Source organism: Symphalangus syndactylus, chromosome 9, assembly GCF_028878055.3.
Source record: "Symphalangus syndactylus isolate Jambi chromosome 9, NHGRI_mSymSyn1-v2.1_pri, whole genome shotgun sequence".
Lineage (NCBI taxonomy): Eukaryota > Metazoa > Chordata > Mammalia > Primates > Hylobatidae > Symphalangus > Symphalangus syndactylus.
This window is the reverse complement of record NC_072431.2, coordinates 118,463,845-118,476,009: the sequence shown is the minus strand read 5'-3', so window position 1 is coordinate 118,476,009 and position 12,165 is coordinate 118,463,845. Positions and strand designations below refer to the sequence as shown.

At 36.8% G+C, this 12,165-nt stretch overlaps 1 protein-coding gene and 1 pseudogene across 1 annotated transcript; both read right to left on the bottom strand.

The window, feature by feature from the left end:
• Nucleotides 1-7,218: 7,218 nt before the first annotated feature.
• Nucleotides 7,219-10,535, bottom strand: LOC129490767 (interferon omega-1-like; annotated as a pseudogene).
• Nucleotides 10,536-10,929: 394 nt separating this feature from the next.
• Nucleotides 10,930-11,871, bottom strand: LOC129490333 (interferon alpha-17-like). Its single transcript, XM_055294094.1, has one exon. The coding sequence runs from the start codon at nucleotides 11,863-11,865 to the stop codon at nucleotides 11,296-11,298; it is 570 nt and encodes a 189-aa protein (XP_055150069.1). The 5' UTR covers nucleotides 11,866-11,871; the 3' UTR covers nucleotides 10,930-11,295.
• Between the last annotated feature and the right edge of the window lie 294 nt (nucleotides 11,872-12,165).

The following is a 12,165-nucleotide window of genomic DNA, read 5'->3' as shown; positions in this document are numbered from 1 at the left end:
TTATGTTCATGGATTGGGAAGCCTATCATTGTTATGATGTTCAAACTATCCAAAGCAGTACACAGATACAATGCAAGCCTTATCAAAATCACTAAGGCATTTTTGGCAGAAGTAGAAAAATCTGTCCTAAAACTCTTATGGAATCTTGAAGGATCAGAATCAATCTTGAGAAAGACAAGCAAAGCTAGAGGCCTCACCCTACCTGATTTTGAAACACATTACAAGCCTACAGTAATAAAAATGGTATCATACTGACATAAAGATGGACATATAGGCCAATGTGAGAGAACAGAAAGCCCAGAAGCAAACTCTCATGTATACGGTCAAATAAACTTTGACAAAAGTGCCAAGGCTACACAATGGTTAAAGGTCAACTCTTCAAAAATCAGGTTGTGAAAACTGTATGTACACATGCAAAGGAATAAAGTTGCACCCTTACTTTACAGTATATTCTAAAATTAACTCAAAATAGATCAAAGATTAAACATAAGACCTGAAACTATAAAAACTTTAGAAGAAAATCTTCAGCAGAGGATCAGACAATGAGTTTGACAATGAAATCTTGGACATCACACCAAAACACAGGTAACGAAAGTAAAAATAGGTAAATTGGATTATACAAAGATTAAAAATCTCTGTCTATTCAAGGACAAAATCAAAAGTGAAAAGGCAACCTTCAGAATGTCAGAAAATATTTGCAAATCATGTATCTGATAAAAGGGTAATAGCCCATTCAGAATATAGAAGGAACTCCCACATCTCAACAAAAAAAATACAACTTCAGTGAGGAATATGAATAGATATTTATTCAAGAAAGATATACAAATGGCCAACAAGCATATTTCTCTGGCCCAAATGTTTGTGCCCTGCCAAAATTCATATGTTGAAACCCTAACTCTTAGGGTGATGGTGTTAGGACATGGGCCTTTTTGGGATGTGACTAATTCCATTGTGGCTCATTGTGAAATAGGACATGGGCCCAACCACACACCAAATCTGCTGGTTCTTGGGCTTTCCAGCCTTCAGAACTGTGAGAAATAAATTTATGTTATTTATAAACTACCTAATTGATGATATTTCATTATAGCAGCCTGAATGAACTAAGGAATATAGGAAAAGATCCTCAACATCACTATTAGAGAAATGCAAATCAAAGTCACAATGAGATTTCACTTCACACCTATCAAGGTGGCTACCATCAAAATAAATAAAATAACAAGTGTTGGTGAAGATGTGGAGAAACTGGAACCCTTGTGCACTGTTGGTGGAAATGTAAAATGGTGCAGCGCAGCCACAATGGAAAACATGATGTATCTCAAAAAATTAAAAACAGAATTACCATATAATCCAGCCATTCCACTTTTGGATATATATTTAGAATACTTTTTAAAAGCAGGATTCAAAGATACATTTTTACATCTATGTTCATAACAATAGCCAAAATTTGGAATCAACCCGAATGTCCACTGATAGATGGATTATATGTGATATATACATATAATGGAATATCATTCAGCCTTATATATATTCCATTAAACATATCATGGACTATTATTCACTCTTATAGCATGGATGATTATTCTGCCTTATCATATTATTCAGGAAAAGGTGATATACAGAGATAATGAAATATATTCAGCCTAATTCTGACATATACTGCAACATGAGTACCTAATATAAGCCAGGCACAAACAGACAAATGTGATTTCAATCATATGAGTTATGTAGGGTAGATAAATTCATAGAAACAGAACGTAAAATGGTTGTCAGGGGTGGGGGTCCGGGGAGAGGAGATAAGGAGCTGTCGTTTAACGAGTATAGTTTCAGTTTTCCAAGATGAAAAACTGATGATTTGTTGCATGGCAATGTGAATTTACTTAATACTGCTAAACTGTATACTTAAAAATGGTTAAAATGGTAGATGTTGATCAGATGTGGGCATGGGTTCGAAGAAAAGCAAGCATCCCAGGTCCAGGTTTTGGCTTTCAGATTTGCTGAATCCTGTGTTCACAGAGTCAAGGCAGACATATCAACTAACTCGGAAGAGTTTATACACAAGAAAGGCAAATTTGGGGGAGTCTAGTATTTTTTTTTCTGGGTAGTGGGCAAATGTTAATTGCACTAAATTCTTCCCTAGTATATAAATAAATTAAGCAGATAAATAATTTGCTCATCATATGTCTAACGAAGTAAGGAAATAGATAATTGGAGACAATACTTCCCCCAACTTAATAGAGTTAAATAACAAAAATAATCTTAACAAAAAGAACGAAATAGCTAAATTGTAGAAGATATTTACTGTCAGGCATTGTTAGTACTTACGAATCAATCCTCATTTTACCCAATGAAGAATAGGCCCCATGTTGCATACATGTTGAACACCTAGTATGTGCCCTGTCCCATTAAGTCACTGGAGACATCTGTGACTACAGCAGGCAGTGATAAGTTCTACTATTTTCCCAGTTTTCATGAGAAGAAACCAAAGCACAGGGAGCTATTGAACTGTGGAGCCACTGTTGGAACCCAGAAAATCCCATTTAGAGTACTCAGCTCTTAGATGTGCTCTGGTAATATGTCATAAGAACTGGCGCTGATTTCTAGACTCTGGTCCACATTTTTTTTTTTCTAGCACAGCCCTACCTAAATAATGACAGAGTCCTTCTCTTCTGCTCTTACTCCTCTCCTCCACCCAGAAGATTCATTTGCTCATGCCAGACATGTTTTGTTATCAAATTGGGCCCCATGTTACTTACACATATATCCTAGTTTTGTCTTCCTGAGACTGTATTTTCATAAACTTTGAATATATTTGCCAAACACTTTGTTCACCCCAGTAATATATCCATAAGCAACTCTTTGAAACCCTACATATTTCTATCCATTTATGAAAATGTCCACAAGGCTTTAGATTTCTTTTCTTTTTCTTTTTTTCTTTTCTTTTTTTTTTTTTTTTTTTTTTTTGAGACGGAGTCTCCCTCCGTCACCCAGGCTAGAGTGCAGTGGTGCGATCTCAGCTCACTGCAAGCTGCGCCTCCCGGGTTCACGCCATTCTCCTGCCTCAGTCTCCTGAGTAGCTGGAACTAAAGGCGCCTGCCACCGCGCCCGGCTAATTTCTTTTTGTATTTTTAGTAGAGATGGGGTTTGACCGTGTTATTCAGAATGGTCTCGATCTCCTGACCTTGTGATCCTTCCGCCTCGGCCTCCCAAAGTACTGGGATTACAGGCATGAGCCACCGCGCCCAGCCAAGGCTTTAGATTTCTGTTTGCCACACACCTTTGTGTCATCACCAGGATATAGGCATGCACTGAAATTAGAACTAAACCAGCCAAATGAAGGCTCAGAGCTCAGGGAAGGCACATCTAGAGGGGCTCACTAAAGGAATTAGAGGTGTGGAAATGTAAGCACTTCTGGGGAAGAGAGGAGAGCCCAGTGCATTAGAGGAGAAGGGCTGAGATGACCGAAGACTTAATCATCTCGCTTGGCAGCTGGTTGATGCCTTTTATGCTGTAGGCCAGAGAGTTTGCTGCTGGGTTGATTGCACATTCTGACTGGAGGAACCTTAATGGATAAGGAACAATCTTTCAAACGGTTACATTATAGATAGAATTTTGTCTTCTGAAAAAAAATTAGGAATTTAATGAATGATTTGAATCAATTAAATACATTAACAAATTTTAAACCAGTAAGGTGTAGAATCTTGAAAATCTATTCATTTTTAACTTTTTACTTTGAAACAATTTTAGATTTAGAGAGAATTGCAAAGATACTGTAGAGATTTTGCTTATGTCCTTAACCCAGTTTCTTCTCATGTTAACAACATACATGACCATGGTATAATGAATCAAAACAAAGAAATGAACATTGGGGCAATATTACTAACATTCAGATTTTACTAAGATTTCCTCAGATTTTTAAAAACTGATGTCTTATCTTATTTCAAGAATCAATCCACAATCTCACATTGCATTTTGTTGTCATACTTTCAGTCTCCTCCAATCTGTAACACATGCTCAGTCTTTCTTTGGCTTTCATGACATTGAAACTTTTGAAGAATATTGTTCAGTTATTTCATAGACTGTTCACCAATTTGGATTTGTCCGATGTTTACTCAGGATTATGCTGAGGTTATGTGTTTAAAGGAATAAAACCACAGAGTTTGCTTGATCATCTCATCACACAATATCCCAGGTACATGATATTGATATGTTTTATTACTGCTGATGTTAACTTAATCACTTGGTTAAGATGGTGTTTGCCAGACTTCTGCCCTCTAAAGTTACTATTTTTGCCTTTTATAAACTACATGGTAGAAGCACGTCACTAAATACCAGCCTACACTCAAGTCTCTAATCTAGTTTCTCTCATTCATTTTTATGTTATCTTACATTCTTGGTTATATAGTATAACTAGCTGTTTTAGGATTCACAAATGCTTATGATTTCATGAAGCCCATGCTCTCTTAGAACAAGTCTAAATTTAACCAGGAAATAATGCAAGCAATAATATCCAAATGTATAAAGGAATTCTTGAACTTAGGTAGCTCAACCAGAAGAATTAAATGAGTTTTAAAATATCAGAAGTAATGTAAGTGTAGTAGCTAGTAAGTTTAGCAACCATATTAATACAGAAAAAACCTCAAAACGTTGTGTTACCAGAATTAACTAGATTTATGGTAGAGCTGCATCTCTTGTTAATAAGAAAGAAAATAAAATTACAATAGAATTTTCTACAATAATTGTCACTCTAACAAAAATCAATTTGGATTCTCACAGCATATGAAAAAATTCTAATATATTACATAATTAAATGTAAAAACATATTTACAAGAAAAGAAGCTGAGTATATGTAAAATCAAAAGACTTAAGGAGGCATGTGATTCTATGTTCTAGACAGTGCTTGGAAAAATATACAAGGAACTGTTTAGTGCTTGTTGCACACATGAAATAAAGAATAAGTATGCATCAAAAGATTATGGCTACAATGTATAGGAAATGTTTTGACAATGATTAGGAATTATAAAATTATCAATCAGTAATTTAAACAACCAACATCAAAACTAGAGTAAATGAAATAACAGGTAAAATAAAATCAAAATTGTAAATCTTGATTGTAAAAGGAATTTAAACCAGCAAGTAAATGGGTTACTATTGAAATTTACTACCAAGTAGTATTAATTAGAATAATGATAAATTACCATTTTAGCCAAATAAATAAGCAACATTTTAAATCAAATATATAAATAATAGCTTAAATAAATCAAATATTTAAAATGTTCAGTACAGCATGGGAAAAATAGTTAATAATAGTGCGTTGTATTCTTGAAATTTGCTAAGGGAGTAGATATTATATGTTCTCACCATGCACAATAAAATATTATAACTATGTTAGTTGATGGATGTGTTAATTAACTTGATTGTCAGAATCATTAAACAAGGTATAATTAAAGCAAAACACTATGTTGTACACCTTAAATCCATAAATTTTAATTTCTCAACAAAATATCAACAAAAAATGTTTAAAAATTTTGTTTGAATTCATCTATTCTTTGAAAATGATTTTCAGAAAACACTAACAAAATATGCATGTTTTGTTAGTGTTTTCTGAAAATCATTTTCAAAGAATGAAATATGAAGATGTTAACCCACATTCTCCTCCAGGTATCATCTTATTTCCCAACTCCACAAACAAGCTTCCCAAGATAATTTTTTATACATAGAACACCCAAATGTCCTTATTGTATTTCCTCTTCAACCCACTCCCATCAAGTTTCTGTCTCATTCATTTTACTAAACCAGATCAACCCAAGGTCACTGATGGCATCTGTTTTTGAGTCCGTTAGGACAGGTCAGCCTTCATCTTCCCTGAAAACACCACTGTCTACCCCTCGCTTGTCTCTCCCTCATTCTTTCCTATTTCTCCTTCCAGCTGCACTGACCACTCCTCGTAAGTGCTCTTTGCCCTTCACAGACACTCCTTCTCTGCCCTACCTATGACTGTTGAGGATCTGCAGGACTAAGTTTAGATCCTGTCTCATCGTTCCCTCTATTTATAACTATGTTAGGTGATGGATTCCCTAATATCCATTCTCATGCCCTCAATACCAGACATGCAATAAAGAATCCCAAATTAATACCTTTGCCCGTGGCATTTGTTGTTCATTCTAGACCCATATTCCCAGCTGCCAATAAGATTCTGGAAATACTGTTTCCCTTGGTATCTGTGGGATTTTGGTTCTAAGACTCCACACCTGTCCTGCAGTGACCCAAATCTGTGCAAACTCACGTCCTGCAGTCCCTTCATATATGCGAGTTTCACATCCCACAAATATTGTATTTTCTTTCCGTGTTTAGTTTTACATGCAGGAAGTGCAGATATGGAAGGTGAACTCTCTTTGAAAAAACAAACAAACAAACAAACAAACAAACAAACATGTGTAAGTGGAGCCATGCAGTTCAAACCGACGCTGTTCAAGGTCAACTGTACATATACCCCAAGTACCTTAAGAAGCACATCTAATATTGTTTTTCCCTTCCTGACATCATTTGTACCTAAAGCTTCCGGTGTGAGAACATTGTTTTCCTTTACTTCTTTTTCTAGCATTTAAAAGAATTGCAATAAAGTAAGCATTAGTACTGTTTTTACATCTCTTTCTCTGTAAGACTGAGAGTGCTTCATTCAATTGTATTTCTTGAAGAGAACCCTACAATCTGCCAGTTACTTATACATATAATGTGAATGGAATAAATGAATAAATACATTTTATCATCCTTTCTTCAATTTTGTTCAAAATTGCGTGTGGATTTGGTTTTTAGAAAAAAGGATTTCAAGACATTTTCCTTAATGAATAAAACAAATGAGAATTTAATGAATAAGACATGCAAATTTAATAGCATGGAAAGGTGAATATATTTGTAAATTTTAATACAATGTAAAGATGAACATGTTATTATATGTAAAATATCTAAATATTACAAATGAAACCGCTGCAAAAAGAATGGAAATAAGTAAGTAAATAAAACATATCAGGGCAGTCATGTCGTAGGAACTGAAGACCAGAGCTGAATGTTTGTAACATATACTTGCTAAATATTGTTAACAAGGTATTTGCTGAATTTAATTCAATAAATTCTGTGACAATGGCAGAAATAAGAGCCTATTGAAATGACCAAAGACACATGTGCAAGTGTGATATGGCAGATTAATCAAGGAGAATTATTTCAGGATGACCCCAGGTCTTCATCCTTACTTCTCAATTCTTGCAAGTTTGTTGATGAAGAGAAGGATTTCATGATTCCACTCTGACAACCTCCCAAGCACAGTCACTGTATTTCTTCTCTTTCAGGTAGATTCTCTAGATTCCCATGCATTCCCTGAAAGTACCTCCTCAAGGCCAGTGTAGGGCCCCAATCAGCCCCCACACATTCTTCCTCTCCTGTTGCCTGCCCTAAGCAAGACTCCAGGCATTCTAGCTGCGGATGAAGTCCAGTGTGGAGCTGGTCCAGGAGGGTCATGTTCCAGGCAGCAGAGGAGCACTCTGTGGGGAAGAGGCTGAAGATCTGCTGAAGCATCTCATGGAAGACAGACAGGGCCTGGACCTTCTGCAACTGGCTGCCATCCACATCTCCAGGGGGAACCTGAAGTCTCTTCTGTCCTTGAGACACAAGAAAGTGGAGATTCTCCACATTTGACCCAGAAGTGCCAAGGTGTTCCTGCTAAGTAGGCCATGGTTCTGAGGCAGGTCACAGCCCAGAGATCCAACAGGGCCACAGTGGCAAAGCACCAGGGACACCAGTAGAAGAAGCAGGAGGACCTTTGGGAAATGAGGGTGCTGCTGGCCTAGCTGAGCTGGGGTCGGGATGAACCTTGGACTCCAGGTTCTCTCAAGGCGTTCTTTGTATGCATGGCTTGTAGTTGGAAACAAATAGTTTTCAGGGTTGGCCAAGATGGCCACCTAGAAGCTGCTCGTGTGTGCCAGTCTCATGCAGAGAAATGGAACGGGCAAGTAAATACAGCACCTTCAACTGAAACATCCAGGTACACACAATGGGACTCAAGAAAACAAGTTGACCCATGGAGACCAGAGCAAAGCAAGGCAGGACGACTGCCCACCCAGGAGTGACACAGAGCCAGGGGAGCCTCCCCCTCCCAGGGAAGTGGTGAGTAAGTGAGCAGCCCTGGGTACCCACTCTTCTACCACGGATCTTTGCAACCCTCAGGTCAGGAGATCTGCTAGTGAACCCACTCTACCAGGGCCTTCAGTCTGACATGTAGGGCTACATAGGGTTTCAGCAGAACAGCTGCTCAGGAATGCGTGGGGACCCTGGAGCCTTAGACACCCAGGCTTCCCCACAAAAGAAGCTATAACTCCAGCCAAGCAGGAGGCTAGATCCCTAAACATACCTCTATGAAAGGGGTTTCATCCAGGGGACTGAGCAGTGATAAGTTGCAGACCCCCCTTCCATGGCCTGTCTCAGGGTAAGAATTCTGTTGTTTTAGGCTGCCTAAAAAAATATATGCAAGCAGAATGGAATTTCAGTGTAAAATAACTTATTGCTATTTATACCTGATGTGTAAATTTTGTATTGGGATTTCCATTAATTATTAATCTCCTTTTTTCCTCAAATATACACAACCATCTCCTGCTCTCTGAATTTCCTTGGTTCATGTTGTATTTTCAGCTGATTTTGACCAACTTTCTTTCTCTCTCTCTCTTTCTTTCTTTCTTTCTCTCTTTCTTTTCTTTCTTTTTGATTTTCCTGTAAGTTCTGGAATACATGTGCAGAATGTGCAGATTTGTTACGTAAATATACGTGTGCCATGATGGTTTGCTGCACCTATCAACTGGTCACCTAGGTTTTAAGCACAATTTTTTTAATCCAGTCTATCATTGATGGGCATTTGGGTTGGTTTCCTGTCTTTGCTATTGTAAATAGTGCTGCAATAAACATATACGTGCATGTGTGCATGTATTTTTAAAATAGAATGATTGATATTCCTTTGGGTATATACTCAGGAATGGGATTGCTGGGTCAAATGGTATTTCTGGTTCTAGATCCTTGATGAATCACCACACTGTCTTCCACAATGGTTGAACTAATTTGCATTCCCACCAACAGTCTAAAAACTTTCCTATTTCTCCACAGCTTCACCAGCATCTGTTGTTTCCTGACTTTTTAATAATCACCATTCTGAGTGGCATGAGATGGTATCTCATTGTGGTTTCGATTTGCATTTCTCTAATAATGAGTGACGTTGAGCTTTTTTCATGTTTATTGGCCGCATAAATGTCTGCTTTTGAGAAGTGTCTGTTCATGTCCTTGGCCCACTTTTTGATGGGGCTTTTTTTTTTTTATAAATTTGTTTAAGTTCTTTGTACATTCTGGATATTAGACCTCTGTCAATTGGGTAGACTGCAAAAATTTTCTCCTGTTCTGTTAGTTGCCTGTTCGCCCTGATGATTGATAGTTTCTTTTGCTGTGCAGAAACTCTTCAATTAGATGCCATTTGTCAATTTTAGCTTGGGTTGCAGTTGCTTTTGGCAATTTCATCATAAAATCTTTGCCCATGCCAATGTCCTGAATGCTATTGCCTACGTTTTCTTCCAGGGTTTTTATGGTTTTGAGCTTTACATTTAAGTGTTTAATCCATCTTGAGTTAATTTTTCTATAAGGTGTAAGGAAGGGGTCCAGTTTCAGTTTTCTGCACATGGCTATCCAGTTTTCCCAGCACCATTTATTAAATAGGGAATCCTTTCCCTATTCCTAAAGTAGTGAGAAAGAGATTCTCTTTTCCGGTTTCCAATTTTATTTTATGAAAGAAATGTGTCAGTTTTTACTGACATTTAACAGAGTATTAATCAAAATAATGATCAATTACTATTGTAAATAATTTTATATTTTATGCTTTAAATATATAAGATATTAAATGTATTAATGTGATTTACCAATGCATCACATTTATGAAATTTTTTCAGTGACATGTAATTTGAAAAAGGAAACACTATGCAGATAAAAGATAATCCACATTTTTGGGGGGTCCAACCTTATTACTTGCCTCCATTGCAAAGGCAGATTTCTCACAATTTTCTGTATGTGTTATCTTGATTTTTCTTTTCTGATTCACTCTTCTACCTAACCCAGTATGGCTTCTGCTGATTAATTCTATCAATCCAGCTCTCAGTAAGTTCTGCACTGCCATCTATTTTCTTGCTATAGTGCTCAGTTTTAATTCACATTTTCCATAAGTCTATTGATTCTTTTTCTAAGCACATTTATTTTCTAAATACACTTTTATCTTCATTCCCTCTCGTCCTTCTAATGTTAAGGTATTCCACCTTTGTTTTCTTTGGGTCTCTTCTGTTCCCCCACTTTAATAGTGGAAGTTCCTCAGAATCCAGATTAAGTCTTTTTTTCCCTCTCCACTTTCTCCTCACATGACAGCCTCCATTTTTGGCCTTTCCATTGCCAGTTATGAACTTCCAGATACCGTATTCCTTGGAAACTGCAAACTCATATATCTGACTTTCAATGTACATTTTCAATTACATGTTGAAAGTCAGTTTATAGAGAATATCTCTGCTTTTATTTCCAGACATGTCTTAATCTATGTTGTGCTAAGAGGAATTCATTGTTTTTTTTTTAATTCCTCACATTACAGCAGTTAGCATAACTGATATTAATTCAGCATTATCATTGTTTTTAGAAACCTTTCCTGACAAAAATCAAAGATACAAGAGAACAAGAACTATATTTTTTATGTTCACGTTTATATCCTGAAGGCAACACATAACCTGGTATATAAAAATATATTTTTCTATAACTTGAATAAAATTATGATAGGTAACTTAATTAAATCATCTATTTTCAAGTCAGGTTATACAGTCAGGCTTGGCATTTAATCTTAAAAAATAAACAAACACAAGAAATTTTGTATAGTAAAAATTTAATGAAAAAGGAAGTTAATATATTGGCTAAATATGAAGAACATATATGGTTACATTAACCACAATGTAAAGGTACACATGATATTACATAAAAATAATTTAAAACTTAAAAATAGTTAAATAAATAAATATTTAAATAAATAGATGAAAAGAGACATCAGCATGGTCATCTGTAAAGGACTAGTGCCTGCACAGGTAAACATGATGCTTCTTTACACTCCTGAAAACATTTGAAAATTTTGATTCAACTTCTGCTGGTTATAGGAGAAGTGAGTCTTTGAAATGGAAGAGCTCATGAAAGTGTGAGATGGTGTATTAGTCAATGAGGATCATTTCCGTGTTGAACCAGTTTTCAATCCTTCTTCCTTAATCCTTTTTGCAAGTTTGTTGAAAAAGAGAAGGATCTCATGATTTCTGCTCTGACAACCTCCCAGGCACAAGGGCTGTATTTCTTCTCTGTGAGATAAAGAGTGATTCTTTGGAAGTATTTCCTCACAGCCAGGATGGAGTCCTCATTCATCAGGGGAGTCTCTTCCACCCCAACCTCCTGTATCACACAGGCTTCCAGGTCATTTAATTGCTGGTAAAGTTCATTGGAAAATTTTTCTAGGAGGCTCTGTTCCCAAGCAGCAGATGAGTCCTTTGTGCTGAAGAGGTTGAAGGTCTGCTGGATCATCTCGTGGAAGACAGAGATGGCTTGAGCCTTCTGGAACTGGTTATCATCAAACTCCTCCTGGGGGAATCCAAAGTCATGTCTGTCCTTCAGGCAGGAGAAAGGAGAGATTCTTCTCATTTGTGCCAGGAGTATCAAGGCCCTCCTATTACCCAGGCTGTGGGTCTGAGGCAGATCACAGCCCAGAGAGCAGATGGAGGTGTAGCTGAGCACCACCACGGCCATCAGTAAAGAAAAGGACAGGGCCATTGGGATGTTGCAAATATTGCTAGGCTACTTGAGGTGGGTAACCTTGAACCTTGAACCTCTAGGTTTTCTGAAGACTTTGCTCTGTGCATAGGTCTTAAATAGTGAACATACTAATTTCCATTTTCTAAATGCCCTAGTTTTACTTTCTGTCTCTGTTTTTGCTTTCTTTATGCACTCTCTACATGTGTTTAAAAATGTTTTTCATTTTTTTTATCATTGCCTATTTTTCCCCTGCACTCAAAGCCTTTTGTGGTATTTTTTTCTAATTGAAATCTTCATGGAATTTTAATAACACAGATT